Here is an 18,224-nt window from a genome sequence, read left to right on the forward strand (position 1 = left end):
TATCTAGAGCTATTCTCGTTCTGCTTGATCGAGTAGATCTCTTCTCTCTCTCTAGTCTAGTCTCTCTCTTCGACTCTATAGAGATCTCAACTCTCTCTCTCTCTCCTCTCTCTCCTCTCTCTCTCTCTCTCTATCTCTCTCTCTCTCTCTCTCTCTCTCTCTTCTCTCTCTCTCTCTCTCTCTCTCTCTCTCTCTCTCTCTCTCTCTCTCTCTCTCTCTCTCTCTCTCTCTCTCTCTCTACATTTCAGCTCTAGAAACCCAAATATGATACAAAAAAAACAAATATAGACTAGAAAGAAACCTTTGACCCAAAAGAAACACTAGAAAGAAACCCTCTGACCCACCAAGAAGCTTTCTTTCCGAACAAAAAAGAATCCAAACTTCCAATTATATATAACTTATGATCTCACCAGATCATCCTCAGGAAACCGAAACAAAAATTCATATATAGATAAGCCACTTCGTAGTCAAATCATCAATGGAACTTGAGAAAAAGAAACTCCAAATTTTCTCACTTCTTTGAAGTGATTCACTTATTTGGCTCTCTCTTTACGTGTACTTCAACTTTTCCGCTGAGAAACTTATCGTCACAACGATATAACTGCATACATGCATATTCCAAGTATATATATATATTCAAATCAAGAAAGTCATGTATTGTGCCAATCGGGTCTTCCTAATGTGAACTCCAAACTTGGATTGTTACAACTAAGATCTCCACACCTCTTTACTTGATCGTTCGACTTTTGCTCCTGCAAGCTAACTTTAATTATAATTTTTATGACGACCTGAGAAAACTATATCTATACATTTATATGTATGATGTTTACATAAGAATTATTATTAGAACCTGATTTAGAAGGATGGATCTTTGATGGTGAGAGATCATCGGTGTTGATGAAGTCCTGACCATTGTATCTATGTCGCTTGAGCAATTACTACTTGATCGCCATGTCTCTCTATTCATTAATGCATGGATAAATTTTAACCAGTTAAATAATGGTAAACAACTTTACTCGATTTATACTAGAAAAATGGTAGTCATGCGTAACGTATTTAACATGTTACGATTATCCCACAATCCATTCCATGTCATACATATGACGCGAAAGGTCTTTTATTATTTATATGATCCATAATGACCCAAACCAAATCATTTTTAAAAATCGACACGCTTTGTTATATCATCAGACATAAAATCCTAACAATTTCATCTCGGTGTAACAAACAACCACCACTTTAATTAATTCAATGTAAAGTTAAAAAAAAAGAAGTATCCAAGAGCTATTTATATTAGGTGAAGATATGTATTTTGGGATAAACCAAATAATTGTTATATGAACTTGGTAAGAAATAGGACCAATTAGGTACGAGAACTCTAACCCTATTATTTAATTTCGTCAATCTCACTAACTAGTAGAAATTCACGTTGATACATGTCTGGATATGTATAACAAGATTATAAGACGTATAAACGTACCGTGAAGAGTTGCCCCAACGAGGTTGTGTGGAAGGAAAGTCAATTTCTTGATGAGAAGAATCGTCAGATTTTTCCCTTTGATTTGTCGATGATTGATGATGCACTTCATTTCCATTTATGCCCATTTCTTCTTCTCCTGACCCATCTGAAAATTAATTTTGAACTTTTTAATCAAAGTTTCATCTCAATTGTTTTTACCCAAAGAGTTCTTGTTTAAAACTAATGAAAATATATACTGTTTGGCAAAAAAGAATGCGTTTACGAAATTGCTTTTGTTTAAATAATTTCCACCTTTTGGCTTGACTAAAATCTAATATTGCCTCCAAAAAGTAAATATTTTGTGTATACAGAAAATACAAAATCCATATGGGTATAAAATAATTGATCATCATTTCAGTGTACGAATAACTTATTCGGATTTTATTTACTGGCGTTTATATGGGTAAATACTTATTTATAGTGTGTTCATTTGATAGTATTGTAGAACGGAGATGATTGTTTGTTTGGTTTGAGTTAAATATGACCACTTAACTTAGGGTTCTAATCGGAAGAAATATAAAACCCTTGAGCTTCGCCAGTTCTTAGGGTTTGTTTTTCAATTATTTTTGGGAAAATAAAATAGTATATGGAATTAAATTGTACTGTAGAACCGAATAGTTAAAATAATGGTAATGCGTATACGTCAAGGTAAATTATAATATATATACAAATATAGAAAAACATATTCAAATTCTAACTTAAATTTAATTGATTATAATTATTATGATCAATAAATACTTATAGTGATTATATTTTATATATATATATATATAGTGAACCTAAAAATCAGATTAAATTTTGGTGGCGAATCATAAGCTTTACGGTATGTTTTTTGTTTGTTATAAACCATGTGACATGCATCTCTTTAGCATATATAAAGCTGAAAAGGCTATAATACGTACCTGATGAAGCAGCAGGCTTGTTAGTGGTCTTAACAGTTCGATACATCTGCAAGTAAAAAATAAGGGGGAAATGCTGATAAACTATATTAAAAAAAAAGATCTTGACAAGAAAAGTATAAAGTTTGCAAGAAAAAAGAAAAGAATAAATCAATAAATTATAACTAAGGATACAAAAACAAATAAATGGACAGGTGATCCTGAATTCCTGATAAACTATAGTAGATCAGTACAAAAAAAAAAGAAGAAGATAAACTATAGTAGATTATTTTCAATATATGATACAGCTGACAAAACTGGAGACATATATGCAGATACATATGAGCTTTATATAATTAAGAAAATACAAATGTGTGGTTTTCTGGGTTTGTCTTGGAACTAGTGTTGTACATTTAATTATTTAATAATAATTATAAAAACACGAGGCTGGTGTCTGAGTAATTGAGAGAAGGTTGAGTAATTGAAAGATCGTACTTATTATCATTGAGTAATGATGACTACTTTTGTCCCCTCTTCCTGATTTATTTTAAAATAAAGAAATTCTATCATCTCAGTTCTCAGTTTGCTTACCAATTCTCTGAAAGGTTTCAGTCTCTTTAAGCTATAGGTACTCTTTGACCAAAAAAAAACTATAGACACTCTCTAATTTCTCTCTATAAATTCATTCAGCTGCTTCAATTTCTTGAAAACTGTGCCATCTCTCCAAGAAAATGAGTAAAATGGAAGCAAAGACAACAAGAAATAAAAATAAAACATTAGAGCTGGGGACAAGCTTTGAAGACTTAACACTATTCATTGCTCTGAAGATATATATACACACAAAAATCTAAGTGCAACGGAAAGGAGGAGAGAGAGAGAGACATGATGGTGATGAAAACTATGAAATATCCCTAATTAGAGAGTCTTAATTGGTAAAGAACTAACTTGACTAGACTCATAATAGAGGAAAGGAACCAATAAGAAGATGAGAGAAAAAAACAAAATTAGTAAACAATGTTTGACCCTTTTATGTGCACGAAAACATCTTTTATTTTGTTTAATCTAATTTCTAATGGACTGTAGACTTACCTGCAAATGGCTCTTCACATGAGCTAGAGTTAAGTCCTTTACATCCATGAGCTCAAGAACCGACTTTGGAGTTGCTCCTATATATATTTTCACAACAAGAAAAAGAACAAGAAAATATTCCAACTCTTAGAATAAAATAAGGAAAGACCTTGAGAATGAGATTATAGTGCAAAATGGGTGTGTACGTTCATGGCCGCCTAGTAGCTCAACGGCGTGAACAAACCGCGCGTGGAGGCTACTGGTCCAACGCATCCTCGGAGCTCTCATGCTCCGCTTTGTCGGCATCTTAGGCAACAATCTTGATCTGATCATCCCATGATGGTGATGATGAGGAGAAGAAGAATCTGAAGATCCAACGACTCCATAGTGATTATGATGATGCACAGGAATACCTTTTAACCTCGGGGAAGATTGTAATGATCGGTAAGCGTTGTTATAGCTGGAAGATGAGTTTAAGATCGAGCTTTGATCCAAGTCTCCTCCTCCAAGAGAAGACGAATGAGACGTTTGTTGATGAAATGGGAATGAACGGTTGTGATAGACCGGGATGCCTCTAATCGGACGGTGGATATTATTAATATCCGATTCATCTACCCTTTGGTGAAGACTTCTACCATTAAGAATAGGGTTGTTGTAATGCTGATGATGAGAAAGATTAAGGTTTCTTGGATCGGGACAATGGATGATTCTTGTGCTTGGATTCGAACTAGGGTTATTATGATGAGACAAGGAGAGTTCGAAGTTTGATGATCTGTTGTCGTCGGTTTGGGATGATCTTCTTGAAAGTTCATTGTGATGAAGATGATGATGAGTATCAGGGAGACTGATGTTGAGAGATAGATCAGGGAGAGTAGTAGTGGTGTTTGATTTTGGTTTCTCTAGAAATACTCCTTCCATAGACATAATTAAACAAGCTTTTAGAAACCTCTCTTGATATATAGCTGCTGCTCCTGCTGCTGGTGATGACTTTTCTTTTGTTTCTTTCTCGTGAGGGTGATGCTTAGGAATTTTAAATGATTTCTCTAAGGGTAAAATAAAAGAGAGAGATTCTTTGAGCTAAGAAGTCAAAAGGGTGTCTGAAAGATTTGATTCTTTTTTCTCTATTTTCTCTCTCTATATCTCAAAAAGAGAGGAGAAAGTGAGAGGGGATGAAGCTAAAGAGGAGCTTTGATGAGGAATAAGAAGGAAGAGAAGAGAGAAAAGTTGAGTAATAATAATCTTCTTGAAGAAACAAACATGCTCAAAGAAGACGCAGAGAGAGAGAGAGAGAGAGATAGGTATTTGTGTTGTGAAGCAAAGGCAGAAGAGAAGAAAGGAATAAAACTAAATCCAGGAAAATTAAGAGAGAGAGATGTTTGCGTATGTATGCATATCATGTATGTATGCGTATGTATGAGATGTTGTTCCTTGATAGTATACATTGGAAAACGATAGATGAGAAAGGGCAAAATCGTAACTCGGTCTATTCCAAATACTGAGAGCTTTTTATTTACATTTTAAATTTGTCATTTTTCGCATTTCTTGCACCACGCAAAGTAACCCATGCAGCGAATATAAAATGGTTTGCTGCTACAGTCATTGATATCGCTTGAGTAATTAGCAAGGCACTAATTTAACTAATTAGTTTTTTGTTTTATTGTTGACTATTGAAATTATAGGTTTTTTTTTTGTCAACTGAAATGCATTAATATATCTATTGAAATTATAGGTTTATAGCTCAAATAACTGATATATGTAATAAATTTGTTTTTTGAAAAGATGTATTATATATATATATATATATTAACAAACAATATTTTATTAATTTAGTAGTTGAAACTTTGAAATGTAAATTAATGAGTTATACCCGATCATTTCCATAGATAAAATATACTACTTAAAAATAATGTATACTTAGCAATATGAATTATGCAGATTTAGATATTATATGAATATAAACCACTAAAATTTTGTTGACATAAACATGTATAATCTTTAATGGTTGTAAATATATATACAGATTTATTTATATACATGGAGAACAAAATTTAAATTTACCTTATTTAAACCTAAAAATCTTTTGGTATATGGTTAAAACTTACATGTTCACAGATTATGATGAGAATGTTGATTAAAAAAGTTGGAGAAGAGTACAAGAAAAGAGAGAATAAAGGGTTGCTCTCTTCTGTCCTATCTAATCTATAGTCAAGGCCAAAGCCAAAGTTAAATAGCTAAATAAAAAGATTATAAGAAAAAAGAAAAAACAAACACAAAACATTTAAAATATATTTTTTTAAAACTAGTGCTTTGATTTTGGTACTCGGAGACGACGGGATACGTACAATTAGAGAGAGAAAGGAACTGTCTCCTCTCTGACTGGTTTTTTTTTTATTTTCTCTCCCCCACTCTCTTCGCTTCTCACTTCACTCTCTATTTACATCTTTGTTATATTTATTTATTTAATTTCTTTTATACGATTTTGGGATCAAACAATTCAAATTTCTGACCGTATATTGTTCAACTATACCTAAAGAGATATACATTAAATATCCGTCCCTCTTTGAGTTTATGAAGAGTAATATAGAGTATAGACATTTATACTCTATATATGTGTTCAAAAAAAAAAAAAAAAAGACATTTAGTTCGTAGATATATGTAGACTACAAAATCAACAGGTGTTGTTTGACCAATTTGTGAAGTCTATTAAGACCAAATTAAGCTGATCTGTCACTTTAAAGTAATCACGCAATTTTAAAATATGTATATGTAGTAGGCTATATTACGAATCTTCAAATTGTTTGATTATTGTGTATCATAAACTTATGCCTAAGAATTAGTGTTATTCATCCCACTTGATTTAGAATATATATTTTGTGTTTTGTTTTCTTATAAAGGGTAACATACTTTGTGTATTTTGCCTTCCAAATGTGGGGAAAAAGTTGTCTTACAAAAAAGTACCTTTCTCTTCAAATGCACTCATACATGTATGATACCCATACGACACACATTCGTGTGTACAATACAATGTTCTCCGTGTTTATAGTAGGTACATAAACCATGTCTCATATAAGAATTCTCTCTATTATTTTTTGGTAAAATTCTCTCTATTATTGTAACGCATAATTGCTAGATTGATATATGTATATGTACATATATAATTATATTTTATCATACCTAAGAAAAGATCAGCCAGAAAGTATATTTTGTTTGTTTCCTTGAGTAAGCAAACACAAGTAAACTCTAAAGAACCTAAAGATTTTCTTCTAATTCCCTTTTCATTCTCCCAAATATTCCTTCTCAGTTAAAAAAAATTGTCTCTAAGAAAGTATTAGCTATTCTTTCCTCATATGATTATTTATATAAGATAAATTTTTCTTCATTGACCGGATACATATGTTACATAATATGAAAAGATTAAATTTATTTTTGACAAAGCGGTTTACTTTATTATTTAGTTTGTTACAACCCAAATTAGATAGATTCTGTGTAGATGAAAATATATCAACTTTTATATAGTATAGATTTTTTAGAAGAAAAAATTCATCTAGTTTTTTTTCCACTTTTTACCTTTTTAATGACATGGCTATTATTTTGAATCATTGATACAAGAGACAATATAAATAAAAATTCAGTTAAAATTATGTCAAAAGCAACGTTAAAAGCATATACAATTGGTAGTCTTATGCGCAAAGAGGACAAAAAAGAGTACACCACTTGTCAAAAATGAAATTCCTTGGATAAAAGAACTATATATTTCTATTATATATGAAACTAGGCCACGATGAATGGCCATGTAGAAAATTGACGAAAATGGCTTAGCTAACTTTCTCTGGGAAAACAGCTATTTCTTAAAAAGCAGGAACTCTATTATTTTCCTACCAAATTAAAGCCTACGTACGTGTCTTCTATTAATTAGTTGCTAATTTTAGAGATATAAATAACGTTGGTCCATCATATTGCATGTACATTGTCTTATGTCTTTAATTTATAAGTTTTATATATTGGCTCAAAGTCTCTATAGTTATATACTACGTGCATTTCGCATTCATTAATGATTTGGAGTCTTTTGACTACTGTCAGTAATCAGACATAACTGAGATAAGTATGTGAATTGACACTCTTGTCAAAACGGTATAACTAAGACATTAGTTTTTTTTTATAAGTTACTAGGGTCGGCCCGCCCTACAGGCGGGATATTAGTTAATTTGATATTCACTAAATGCTCGAGTTGAAATTTATTTTAAGATTCAAGAATTTGGTTATCTGTTATGTCTTACTTATTAGTATGCGGTGGTATAGTTGTTTTTCGATTATTCTTGTTTTGGTATTGTATCAAATTAACTAATTGTCTAACTCATAATTATAGATGTACAAATGTGGATTTGTGATAAAGTTTGATGACAATACTGTTTTTTTTAATTCTTATTCATAGTGGAGTGTGCATGTGTCATAAAGAGGCCTATAACAACTTTTATTTTTTTGTGTATGGATTTTAAATATATATTATTTTGTATAATGCATACTTGTTCTACAACATTTGCTTGTAGACTAAAAAAATTGTTTTCTATATTTTTAAAAGAGAAAATATTTAGTCTAAAATATAACATGTACATATGTATTGACTATATATAGAAGTTGAGTGTTATTTTAAAATGACATATGTATAGAGATTTTTCAACCATTACTTCACTGGCACAAAACATTTATAACTGTAAATCCTTCTTTTAAAAGCAAAACTAATAAAAGCGTGTACAACAAATGTATTTTGATATATATTATATGCATCAAGTTATAAAGGTTGGAAACATTGCAAAACTGTTTGGAGCAAAGTTTTTAACTTCACGATCTTCATCTTGACGTCAGTTCAGTGTCGGCCCTGGCCACAAGCAGAAGAAGCATGGGCTTCCAGCTGACACGATAATAAGTATTTTCGCGGCCACATATTTATAAAAAGTGACTTTAGCCTAGTGGTTCTAAGAGAAATTACCAGTGCTAGAGGTGATGGGTTCAATTACCCTTAACTGCATTTATTTATTTTGACCCTAAATATAAAATGGGACACGTGTCACTCCCAGAACGCACGAATTGACGACGTGGCTTCACGGGAGAGAGGCGAACATTTCTTTATATATATAGATTTTCTAGGGGGTTTACTAAGAAAAAGCATAATTAGTGAATGCCTATATATTAACTGTTCCGTAGATGGGTGTGTAAACGTGTAATAATATCAATGCATGGACACAAACGTACGTCGGTGAGTGAGAACCAATATGACACGTAATTACTGTTTTATTTGAAATTTATTGGAGTATTTTATTTATTTTTTATGAAAATAAATTATCACCATGCCAGATTTCAAAAAAATAAAAATTATCACTGCACGCATTAAATGGATCCAACAGAACATGAGGTTCTATATTGTCTAAATTAATATTGTACACCTTTTTGGAATATATCGGAGAATGAAAGACTCCGTTGATTCTACCAATTCGTTGACGTTCATATCTCTAAACTACTATTTGTCACATATTTGATTTTTTTTATATCTTTTTACTTAATTGTTAGTATCTATTTTAAACTTTCTACCTTGTACATATAAATCTACATCCTTGTCAAATAAGGAATCTAACTGATGAACATTACAGGAACATTATGAATGAGTAGAGAAAAAATACAGAGGAACAATATTAGAGGAATAAAACAGAAAATGATTCTTTATCAATTTTAGCGAAAAAGAAATTTGTTCTATATTCCTCTAAAATAAAAAGAATGAAAATAAATACAAAGAAAAACAATTCATTGTAAATGGTAAAAAAAATTTAGGAATAGTAAGTAATGCATTATTCTCTTTCATTCTTTGGTCACCAGTTACACTTAAATAATTTTGATTTAATTTTTTTAATGGACCCACATGTTTCTTGCATTATGAAAAAAATTGTCACACATTTTTAATATTGGTTAATTATGCTATTACATTAAAGAAGTAGTTCGTTTCAAATCAATTCTCTAAAACAATCACTTGGAGCCACTCTTTAGATAGAAAACTAATAGCGATTCATACAAGCTTAGAATTAACTTTGGAATCATACACAATATATTACATAAATAAATTTACACTAGTCAATTTTACCTCATCAAATTTACGTCTAAATGTATCATTCTGAATCGTCTTATATAGATCTACATATAACGGTTTTATTTGCATCATGATGAATGATCTCTTATATATATTTTTTCCATTTATCTACATAATTTCAAGATTCGAAATCCAATCTCTAAAATAAAAAATATATTAATAAACCATCGGCAAACCACTAAACTAACTTCCATGTTATCATAGAGAGAAAAATTTTGGGCTAAAAAGGTTTTTTGCACACTTAATTTTCTTATTGAGAAGAGAAAATTGATGTTCGTTAAGAATTATAAGAGAAATAATCGAATCCACTGGAGCGCTTTGCAAAGTGTTTTCTTGTGTAGCATCTCAAATTTCTAGTAAGCATGAGTTCTTACAAACAACGTTTGTGTAAAAACAAGGACAACTAGGGTAAACGCGAATCATTTTGGTACCTCCTAGACATTAGACAATGTATGGATTGGAGTATAAAAGAATTCCTTTATTTTATGGGTCAAATATTTCAGCTATTAGTAATTACATAAATTTCATGAAAAACATGGTGATATCTATTTCGTCTTATGCGGAAAGCTTTTCCAACCAAAAAAAACATTAATTGGTTTTTCATTTTGCAATGAGAATAGCCCAACATGATTCGTTCATCACATTATCTCATAAAGAATGTATATAATATGCTTTCTCACTTCTATTTTCATTTTTTTTCTTTCCTTTCACTTTCACCGTGCAAAATTATCCCTCTCAAGTCTCAAGTGGCATTCTAGTTGGAGAATAAAGGGAATGCTTAAAGTCTTCCATATTTTTGTTTAAAGAACCCAAAAACTACTTTTATGCTTTACGTCTTTTGAAATATAATATTAGGGATAGTTTCAAAAAATATATAAAAAAAAGGGTTATATTGGACCCATCGCTTTTAGATATGCAAATAGCAAAATTTCTAGAGTTGTGAATTACATTATTTCATTCTCTTCCAATCTCAAAAGGAACGAAACAAAAATTTGAAATTATTATCCCCTTTTACATTTTGTAAAGATATAGCAAATATATATTTACTATCACATAATGAAGCTAACTGGGTGAATTTTTAAATATAATTCACTTCAAACTTTCTTTTTTTAAAGAAGCTAGTGAAACTATTTCGAAAACATAAAAATATTTGTACTTACAAAATAATTTACTGGAAAAGCTATCACAATTCATTGGAGAATATAAAGTTTGATCACTGGCTAGTAATCAATCTACCAATAATACGACACATCATTTTTGTAAGGTATCTATCAAAATTTGACGAAATTTCTTAGTGCATAAAATTGTTGATCACTAGCTAGTAATCAATTAATTTTCTTGTAATCAATTAATTTTATCAGAAGTATGTTTTTATTTTCAGCTTTGTTGTAAATAAATAAATAAAAAAATCTATACAAAATGATAAAATAGAAACAGAAGTTAAAGAGAAAATATTGGTACTACACTCCAACAAATAACTTATCAAATATAACTAAAATCACATGTATGTATATAACATATTAATCACTCAATGATGTATTTGCAAAACTTCTAGAATACTAGTGATTTTTGTTACAAAAGAAATTGAAACAAGACTTTGATCAACATTCTTTTTGGGTCGCAATTATCGTCAATACTAAAAGAATAGAAATCCATGTTATATTTTTTTTTGTTTCGCGTAAAATTGGTTATTCTATACCAACTGTTTTCTCTTCGGGGTGGGGGGAGATGGGGCCTAAGGAATTGGCAAAATTGTACCATGGGTTGGTTCAAACGCAATGGACAAGACCGAAGATTGGGAAAGAATGAGATATGGCATGAAGGTGTTGTAGTTGTCTCATTAACCAACAACAGTCATAGAGAGATATGTGATGTATATTGATCATGAGAGGGTCCATATCATTATATTTATATTGGGTGAATATATCATGTAACGTCAATTCTCTATGTCTATATATTGTTATTATGATTAATAAATAGTAAGAATATTATGAGGGAGAAAGAGCACACAAAACCAAAGAATGTACTGTGACACCCACCAACATCGCGTAACTATGATACATATATGTACTTACCATAGCGACAAGGTTCTAATCCATACCGGGGTGAACATGTATTCTTGTCGCTTTGATTTTTCTTGCAACCTCTTCTCAGGTTTCTATTTATTAGGTTTAACAATATTTTCTTGTTAGGCATCTACCGATAGCCTTTTCCGACTAATAACAGCTTAGTAGTTAGTAACCATAAATTGTTTCTAGTCAGGTTCTTGATTGCACTAAAATGACAAAATTTCAAGTCATGATAATAAAATTAGCTAATACTTTTTATTTCAGTCGTCGTGAAACTGAATCATGTGTTGCGAATGAATGATTAAAGCTTTGAATGATCAGCGATAACAACAACGTCAAACACAATATATATAAACACACACATTTATGAGAGCTTTTATAACAAAATTTATCCATAAACCCCGTCACATTTATGGTTTTTTTTTTTGAAAAAAAAACACATTTATGGTTTTTTCAGTAGGTGTGAAACCTAAATGAGCTTTTCTCGCAAGATGTTATAAAGTGGAAACTAAATAAAATTTTGAGATAAGTGTAGGAATATCTCAAATTCGAATCTGCAAAGTCATCTTAAATGATAAATGGATCAAAAAGCTTAAATAATTGATGTAAGTTTAAGGTTAAGAGAGATATAGAGAGAGAGAGGAGCAACTCAAACAAAAGAGTAATAAATGAGAGACAGGAGGGCACAAGACTTTTCTGCCCATTGCAGAAAAGATAGCCTGATGTGAGAGGTGATGAAATCATTTTGTAATCGATTGCTTTATGATTGCTCCTTTCATTTTATTTTTTTCCTTAAAAAATATAGAGATGCATTTATTAACAAGTGAAAAAGTTATCGTTGGGTTGGATTTTTTTTTTATTGTTCAGAAAAAAAGTGCTGGATTTTTTTTTCTTTCTCTAAAGCTGATTAAAGTAGAAGAGAAAAAAGTATATATTCAATAAACAAAGTGCTTTTACCAAAGCTTTTTCCCCTCTGTGTTTTCACTTAATAAATGTGGAGTATTATTTATTGCTGACAAATAAAAATATATATACATGATAAAGTCATGAGATGAAAAAAGCAAAAGTTACAAAAAAGCTGCAAGATGATGAAGGTATAATGACTAAATAATAATCGAATGCATGCATGCATTGCTATTCAGTATTCTTATAGACGCATAACACATACCAAAGTAACTTTTTACTAACTTCTGATGACTCGCTTGTTTCAACCCTTCAAACATTTACTTATTCTTCTGCTTTATATTCACTTCACAAACCTTCTTAGGGCTGGACAAATAAACCGAACTCGAAAATTCGAACCGAATCCGATCCGATAAAAATGAATCCGAACCGATCCGAACCCGACGTAAATACCGAATGGGTCTTGTTTTATGGTATTTTGGGTTATGGGTATTATCCGAACCAAATCCGAATCTAAATGGATATCCGATAGAACCCGAAACATTCAAAACCTCGAAAAGATCTTGTACCAAACATGATCTCAATTCCTAATATGTATCCAAAATACATTAAGAAATATTGAATATCTAAAATACTTATCTATTACATGAAGGTTGGTGGTTCTATTACATGAAGGTTGATGGTTAAAGATGGCCGTTGAATCTTGAAGTATTTAGATTTAAATTTTGTTTTCGTTAAACAATATTTCTCATTTCATGAGAATTTGGTTTTCGTTTTATGCTTTTATTTATTTGGTTTTCTTTTTATCAGTAAATATGTTTACTTTTCGTTTGATTTTGAATGATCACGGTTGATGTTCCTTATTTTTGAATCGATTTTACTTAAGTTTTGGTTACAAAATAGGTACAAATCAGGTATTTTAAAACTGAAGAACCGATTTTACTCATGTTTTGGTTATAAAATAGGTAAAAATCAGGTACTTTTAAACCGAAAAACCGATTGGGACCCGAACCCGAAAGTATATTGGGTTGTACCGGTTCTTTGAAGATTCACTAACCCCGACCCGAACCCGATAGAACCCGAACCGGTCCCGAACCGAACTTTCATATAATCCGAATGGGACTGATTTTGATGAACCCGAAAAACCGAAACCCGATTGGATAAAACTGAAACCCGATTGGGATCCCGAATGCCCAGGCCTAAACCTTCTCCCAAACTATGTGATGCTTCTTTAAATTCCAAAGTAGATGTGTGTGTGTGTATCTTATTTACGCATAGAAACATGTATGCCATGCATGTCAATCTTATCATGTAGATTTTTATTTTTAACTTATGTGGTTAAACTCCAAACCAATGTCTAGTACCAATTCCGATTGTCATGTGGAACAACAATGAATTTGACTTTTATCTTTTTTTTTGAACTTAAAAAAAGAAGAAGATAAAGTCAAATTGGATTACCAAGGTGAATTCTCAACCACTAACTTTTTTTAACATTAAAGTTTAGCTGAATCAAAGAATTTCAAAATAGTTTTAAACTGGTAAAGTTTGGTCTAAGCTCTAAATTAATTAGGAATGTGAATCTCAAATCATAACTGCAAATGAAATTGATAAATAATATTAATCTGACAATAAAAAGTTTGGTGACCAAATAAAATATAATAAGACTAGTGTAGTTTTTTTTATAAAATGGTTTTCAAGACTAATGTAGTTCGATTTATTGATAGTTTCGTTACCCTCTTCGTTACTTTTTTTGTACAACAGAAATTTCAGTAAGAAAAGTTTAGTACACAACCCTCTTCGTCTCCTATATACTCCTTGTTTAGCTCATTGTAGAAACGGGTCCAAAAGAGATGTTATCAATCCTTCCTTTATTTATCCATCTTCGGTTACCGTCGAGTCGGGTCTAGTTTGGGCCGCCTAGTAATGGAGAAGTTTGTAAGCTTCGGTTTAAGTTAATGTCAAAAACTTGACTAAACCGAGACTTGAATCTTGTAATAACATATAGATTCTGAAATAGAACAAAGTAAAAGCTAGGGAAAAGAACTACTATTATTTCTTGGAAAGAGTTTAAATCAAACATTCTTAAACAAAGAACACATGAGAAGTGTTTCATAAAGAGGAATAGACAATAGAAGAATCAACATGAACTGATATAAGAGGTTCCTTGAGACTCAAGGTTTCTTCCTTCATGGTTTCCAGAGGATTGTGGTTTCAGCAACCATGGAGGTCACAGTGTAGGGATCCATGTTCGACGCTGGCCTACGATCTTCAAAGTATCCTTTCCCATCTTTCTCTGTGTCACGACCAACCCTAATCGATGCCCCACGGTTTGCAACACCCTTTACAAAACCGGTTTAAGTTAGATCATGCTTTAGGCTAATAATGTATACATTTTAAGAAAAGTCTTACCCATAAGAAAGTGTTGATATCAGCAGTCTCGTGTCTTCCAGTGAGACGACGCTCGTTGCCTTCACCATAAGCAGCGATGTGTTCCTTGTGACGCAGTCCAAGCTTCTCTATCGCTTTCTTTATGATCTCGTACCCTCCATCTTCCCTCATCGACTTGGTGCTGCAGAAAACAAGAAAACCAAATTCAGAAAACAAAAAAAAAACACAGAGAAAAAACCATATAAACGGAATCATAGCAGACCTGTAATTTGTGTGTGCTCCTGCACCATTCCAATCTCCCTAGAATATAAAATTTAAAATAGAGTAATTCAGTGAATTTAAAAGAATCAAAGGTCTATTTTGTAAATAATTGAAAATATGGTAAATCTAACCGGAATTGGTTTAGGGTCAAGAGACAAAACCACTCCAGCCAATTCTGTGATCCTCTGTTTTTAACATACCCAAGAAACATAGTCATAAAACAGAGTATATGAAGAGACAGGTCTTGATGAGTGTGTGTTATATATACCTCGAGGATGTAACGAGCGACCCAGACCTGATCAGCGGCAGCTATTCCAACGGTTGGACCGACTTGGAACTCCCACTGAAAACCCACACAATATCAGTTTCACGGTCCATATGATATTGAATCAGAAGAATACATAGGGAATATATTAAACCTGGCCGGGCATGACTTCTCCGTTAGTGCCACTGACATTGATTCCGGCGTAAAGACATGCTTTGTAATGAGCATCTACGATGTCTCTTCCAAAGGCTTTGTCTGCTCCAACTCCACAGTAGTATGGTCCCTGTTTTTTTATTAATAAATATTTCTTATTTATTTGGCACAAACTTGAGTTTTGGATTGAGATCAAGAAGTGAAAAGATTCGCCGGAAAATCTTTACCTGAGGACCTGGGAAGCCACCGACGGGCCAACCAACTGGCCACTTAGTATCCTTTTGAAGCAAAGTATACTCTTGCTCAATTCCATACCTGAATTTCAATATATTTTTTTAAATATTTAATTAATTTAGAAAAATGTAGATTTAGAGTAACAAATGTGTTTATGTCAAATTATTTAATTATACATTTACGTTATAAAAATATATATCAAAAAAGTTGACTACGTCATGTTACGTCTCCTTGCGTTACCATTTGGAATTAAACTCGCATGATGATGTTGATAAAAAATTAACTATGCAAACTTAAAGTTTTCAAACAAAAATTGAAGTCAACTTTGACAAAATAAAAATTCATTGTGAAGATGTATACCATGTTTCTTCGGCGGCAACGGTTGGGTCGCTAAAGATCTTAGCTGCCGCATGCCTTTTGTTGGTTGGGATCGGTTCGCCAGCCGGTGTATAAGCGTCACACATCACCTAATTCCAAATCAATCACAGAAACAAAATAAATGAATATTGCAACAAATTTCAAGAGTATTGTTCTAGTTGTTTAATTGAGTTATTACAAGGATGTTGTTGCCTCTTCTGAATGGATCTTTGAAGATAGCTTGAGGGCTGCAAAAAAACACATAGAAAACCCAAAATCTCATTAATCCAAGAATTTAAAAAAAAACTACTTAAATTATTAATTGATTTAATTATGGAACATACTAGATGATGACTTCACTGTCATCGCCGGGGGCTTGGCCGGTGCTTGAACCGTCATAGTTCCATTTCGGTAACTCCGATGGATCCTTCACTGGTCCCGGCAAAGTCTGCAGCAATAATATTATTAATCATGTCCTAAATTCGTGATATTACTTTAACGATTTACTCATCGTTTACACTATACAAAAAAAAAAATCAAAATAAATTAATTACCCTTGCTTTGCTTCTCATATCCAAGCCTGATCCACCAATCCTATTCATCAAATCACGAAAATATTAATCAAAATATTCAATCAATCCAATATCTTTCAACTTTTAGTATATCAAGCAAAATTTCAAAGTTAGTCATAAGAAAACCTCAAGGATGAGAACTATAGACACAAACGCCAACTCAAACACATAAGCAAATAATATACTACTGTTGTAGATTAAATAAAAAAATAAATAATATTACGGACCATATGTACTCGGCAATGATCTTCTCAGAGGAGTCGGAGAGATCGAGATTGATTAAATCTGCAAGAGCCGGCATTTTTCTAGGAATCTGAACAGAAAACTAAACTTTTTTTGTATAACACTAAAGAGATTCCTGCAAGTGTATTTATATAGGGGGGAGAGAGAAGGGGTTGGTGTCTGCTTGACTATATGGTAAGGAAAACAAAATGATTTGGGTGAAAAACGGAGAAGGCGGAAATATCGGGCTATTATTGGAAATGCGTATAATCCGGAGATTCTATTGATTCCGAGGTTATATAAGATTCTATTCATATAGTATCTTTTAGGAAAAACAAAAATTATTCACCTGTCACCTGATGCCCCGGTAACGTTTACCATATAAAGCTTCTCACCAACCGTGGTTCTCGTGTAATACAATCACATACAGTAAAACTTCTATAAATTAATAATGTTAAGATTTTAAAATTTTATTAATTTATAAAAATATTAATTTACAAAAAAAATTATTTAAATTTTTTTATTTTTGGATATATTTATTCTAAAATAAAAAAAAATATTTGATTTTAATATATTAACATTAATTGTTATTTTTTTTGAAATTTGATATTTATATTAATTTTATTATATTATTTGGTGTATATAATATATATTGCATAGAACATAAATGTAGTTTTAGATATAATTTTATTAAATATCATCAAAAATATTAAGTGTTAATAACATATAAAGATAGTTTTATAACATTAGTTTCTTATTTATATAAAATATGTATATATAGAAATTATTAATTTATAATTATGGGACCATATATTTACATAGATTTTTTTTAAATTATTATCTTATTATTTTATCGATTTGTGTCAAATATTGAATCAGCCCAAGTTGAGATCAACGAAATTTATTAATTTATAAAGATTATTAATTTATCGAATATTAATTTATATAGGTTTTACTATATTTACAAACTTTGGACTTCATGTAGTCAAAACTAAATATATGTAGTCAAAACTTAATAAAACAGTCAGATAGTATCTTTTATTTTTATAGCTAAAATAGGACAGATATATAACTAAAATAAGGATCGTTTGAGAGAGAGGTTTATATGGGAAGGTAGTATATTAGATTCATTCGCAGGATCTTTTAATTAGGAAACATGGAATATAATTTTTAGAATCGTTTGGAAGAGTGTAAATCCA

At 31.3% G+C, this 18,224-nt stretch overlaps 2 protein-coding genes across 2 annotated transcripts; both read right to left on the reverse strand.

Moving 5' to 3' along the window:
- Positions 1-372: 372 nt before the first annotated feature.
- On the reverse strand, positions 373-4,418 carry LOC106423670 (transcription repressor KAN1). The gene is made up of 6 exons (XM_048746409.1): positions 3,672-4,418; positions 3,487-3,563; positions 2,422-2,467; positions 1,481-1,625; positions 851-959; positions 373-752 (listed from the first exon to the last, which is right to left on the reverse strand). Exons 1-6 carry the CDS (start codon positions 4,387-4,389, stop codon positions 651-653), a joined length of 1,197 nt encoding a protein of 398 aa, XP_048602366.1. The 5' UTR covers positions 4,390-4,418; the 3' UTR covers positions 373-650.
- A 10,186-nt stretch (positions 4,419-14,604) lies between these two features.
- Positions 14,605-17,252, reverse strand: LOC106354452 (glutamine synthetase cytosolic isozyme 1-4-like). Its single transcript, XM_013794383.2, has 12 exons — positions 17,031-17,252; positions 16,786-16,825; positions 16,576-16,679; positions 16,431-16,479; positions 16,235-16,341; positions 15,868-15,955; positions 15,642-15,770; positions 15,491-15,565; positions 15,354-15,407; positions 15,224-15,261; positions 14,983-15,142; positions 14,605-14,912 (listed from the first exon to the last, which is right to left on the reverse strand). Exons 1-12 carry the CDS (start codon positions 17,102-17,104, stop codon positions 14,760-14,762), a joined length of 1,071 nt encoding a protein of 356 aa, XP_013649837.2. The 5' UTR covers positions 17,105-17,252; the 3' UTR covers positions 14,605-14,759.
- Between the last annotated feature and the right edge of the window lie 972 nt (positions 17,253-18,224).

The sequence above is a fragment of the Brassica napus genome, chromosome C2, assembly GCF_020379485.1.
Source record: "Brassica napus cultivar Da-Ae chromosome C2, Da-Ae, whole genome shotgun sequence".
NCBI lineage: Eukaryota > Viridiplantae > Streptophyta > Magnoliopsida > Brassicales > Brassicaceae > Brassica > Brassica napus.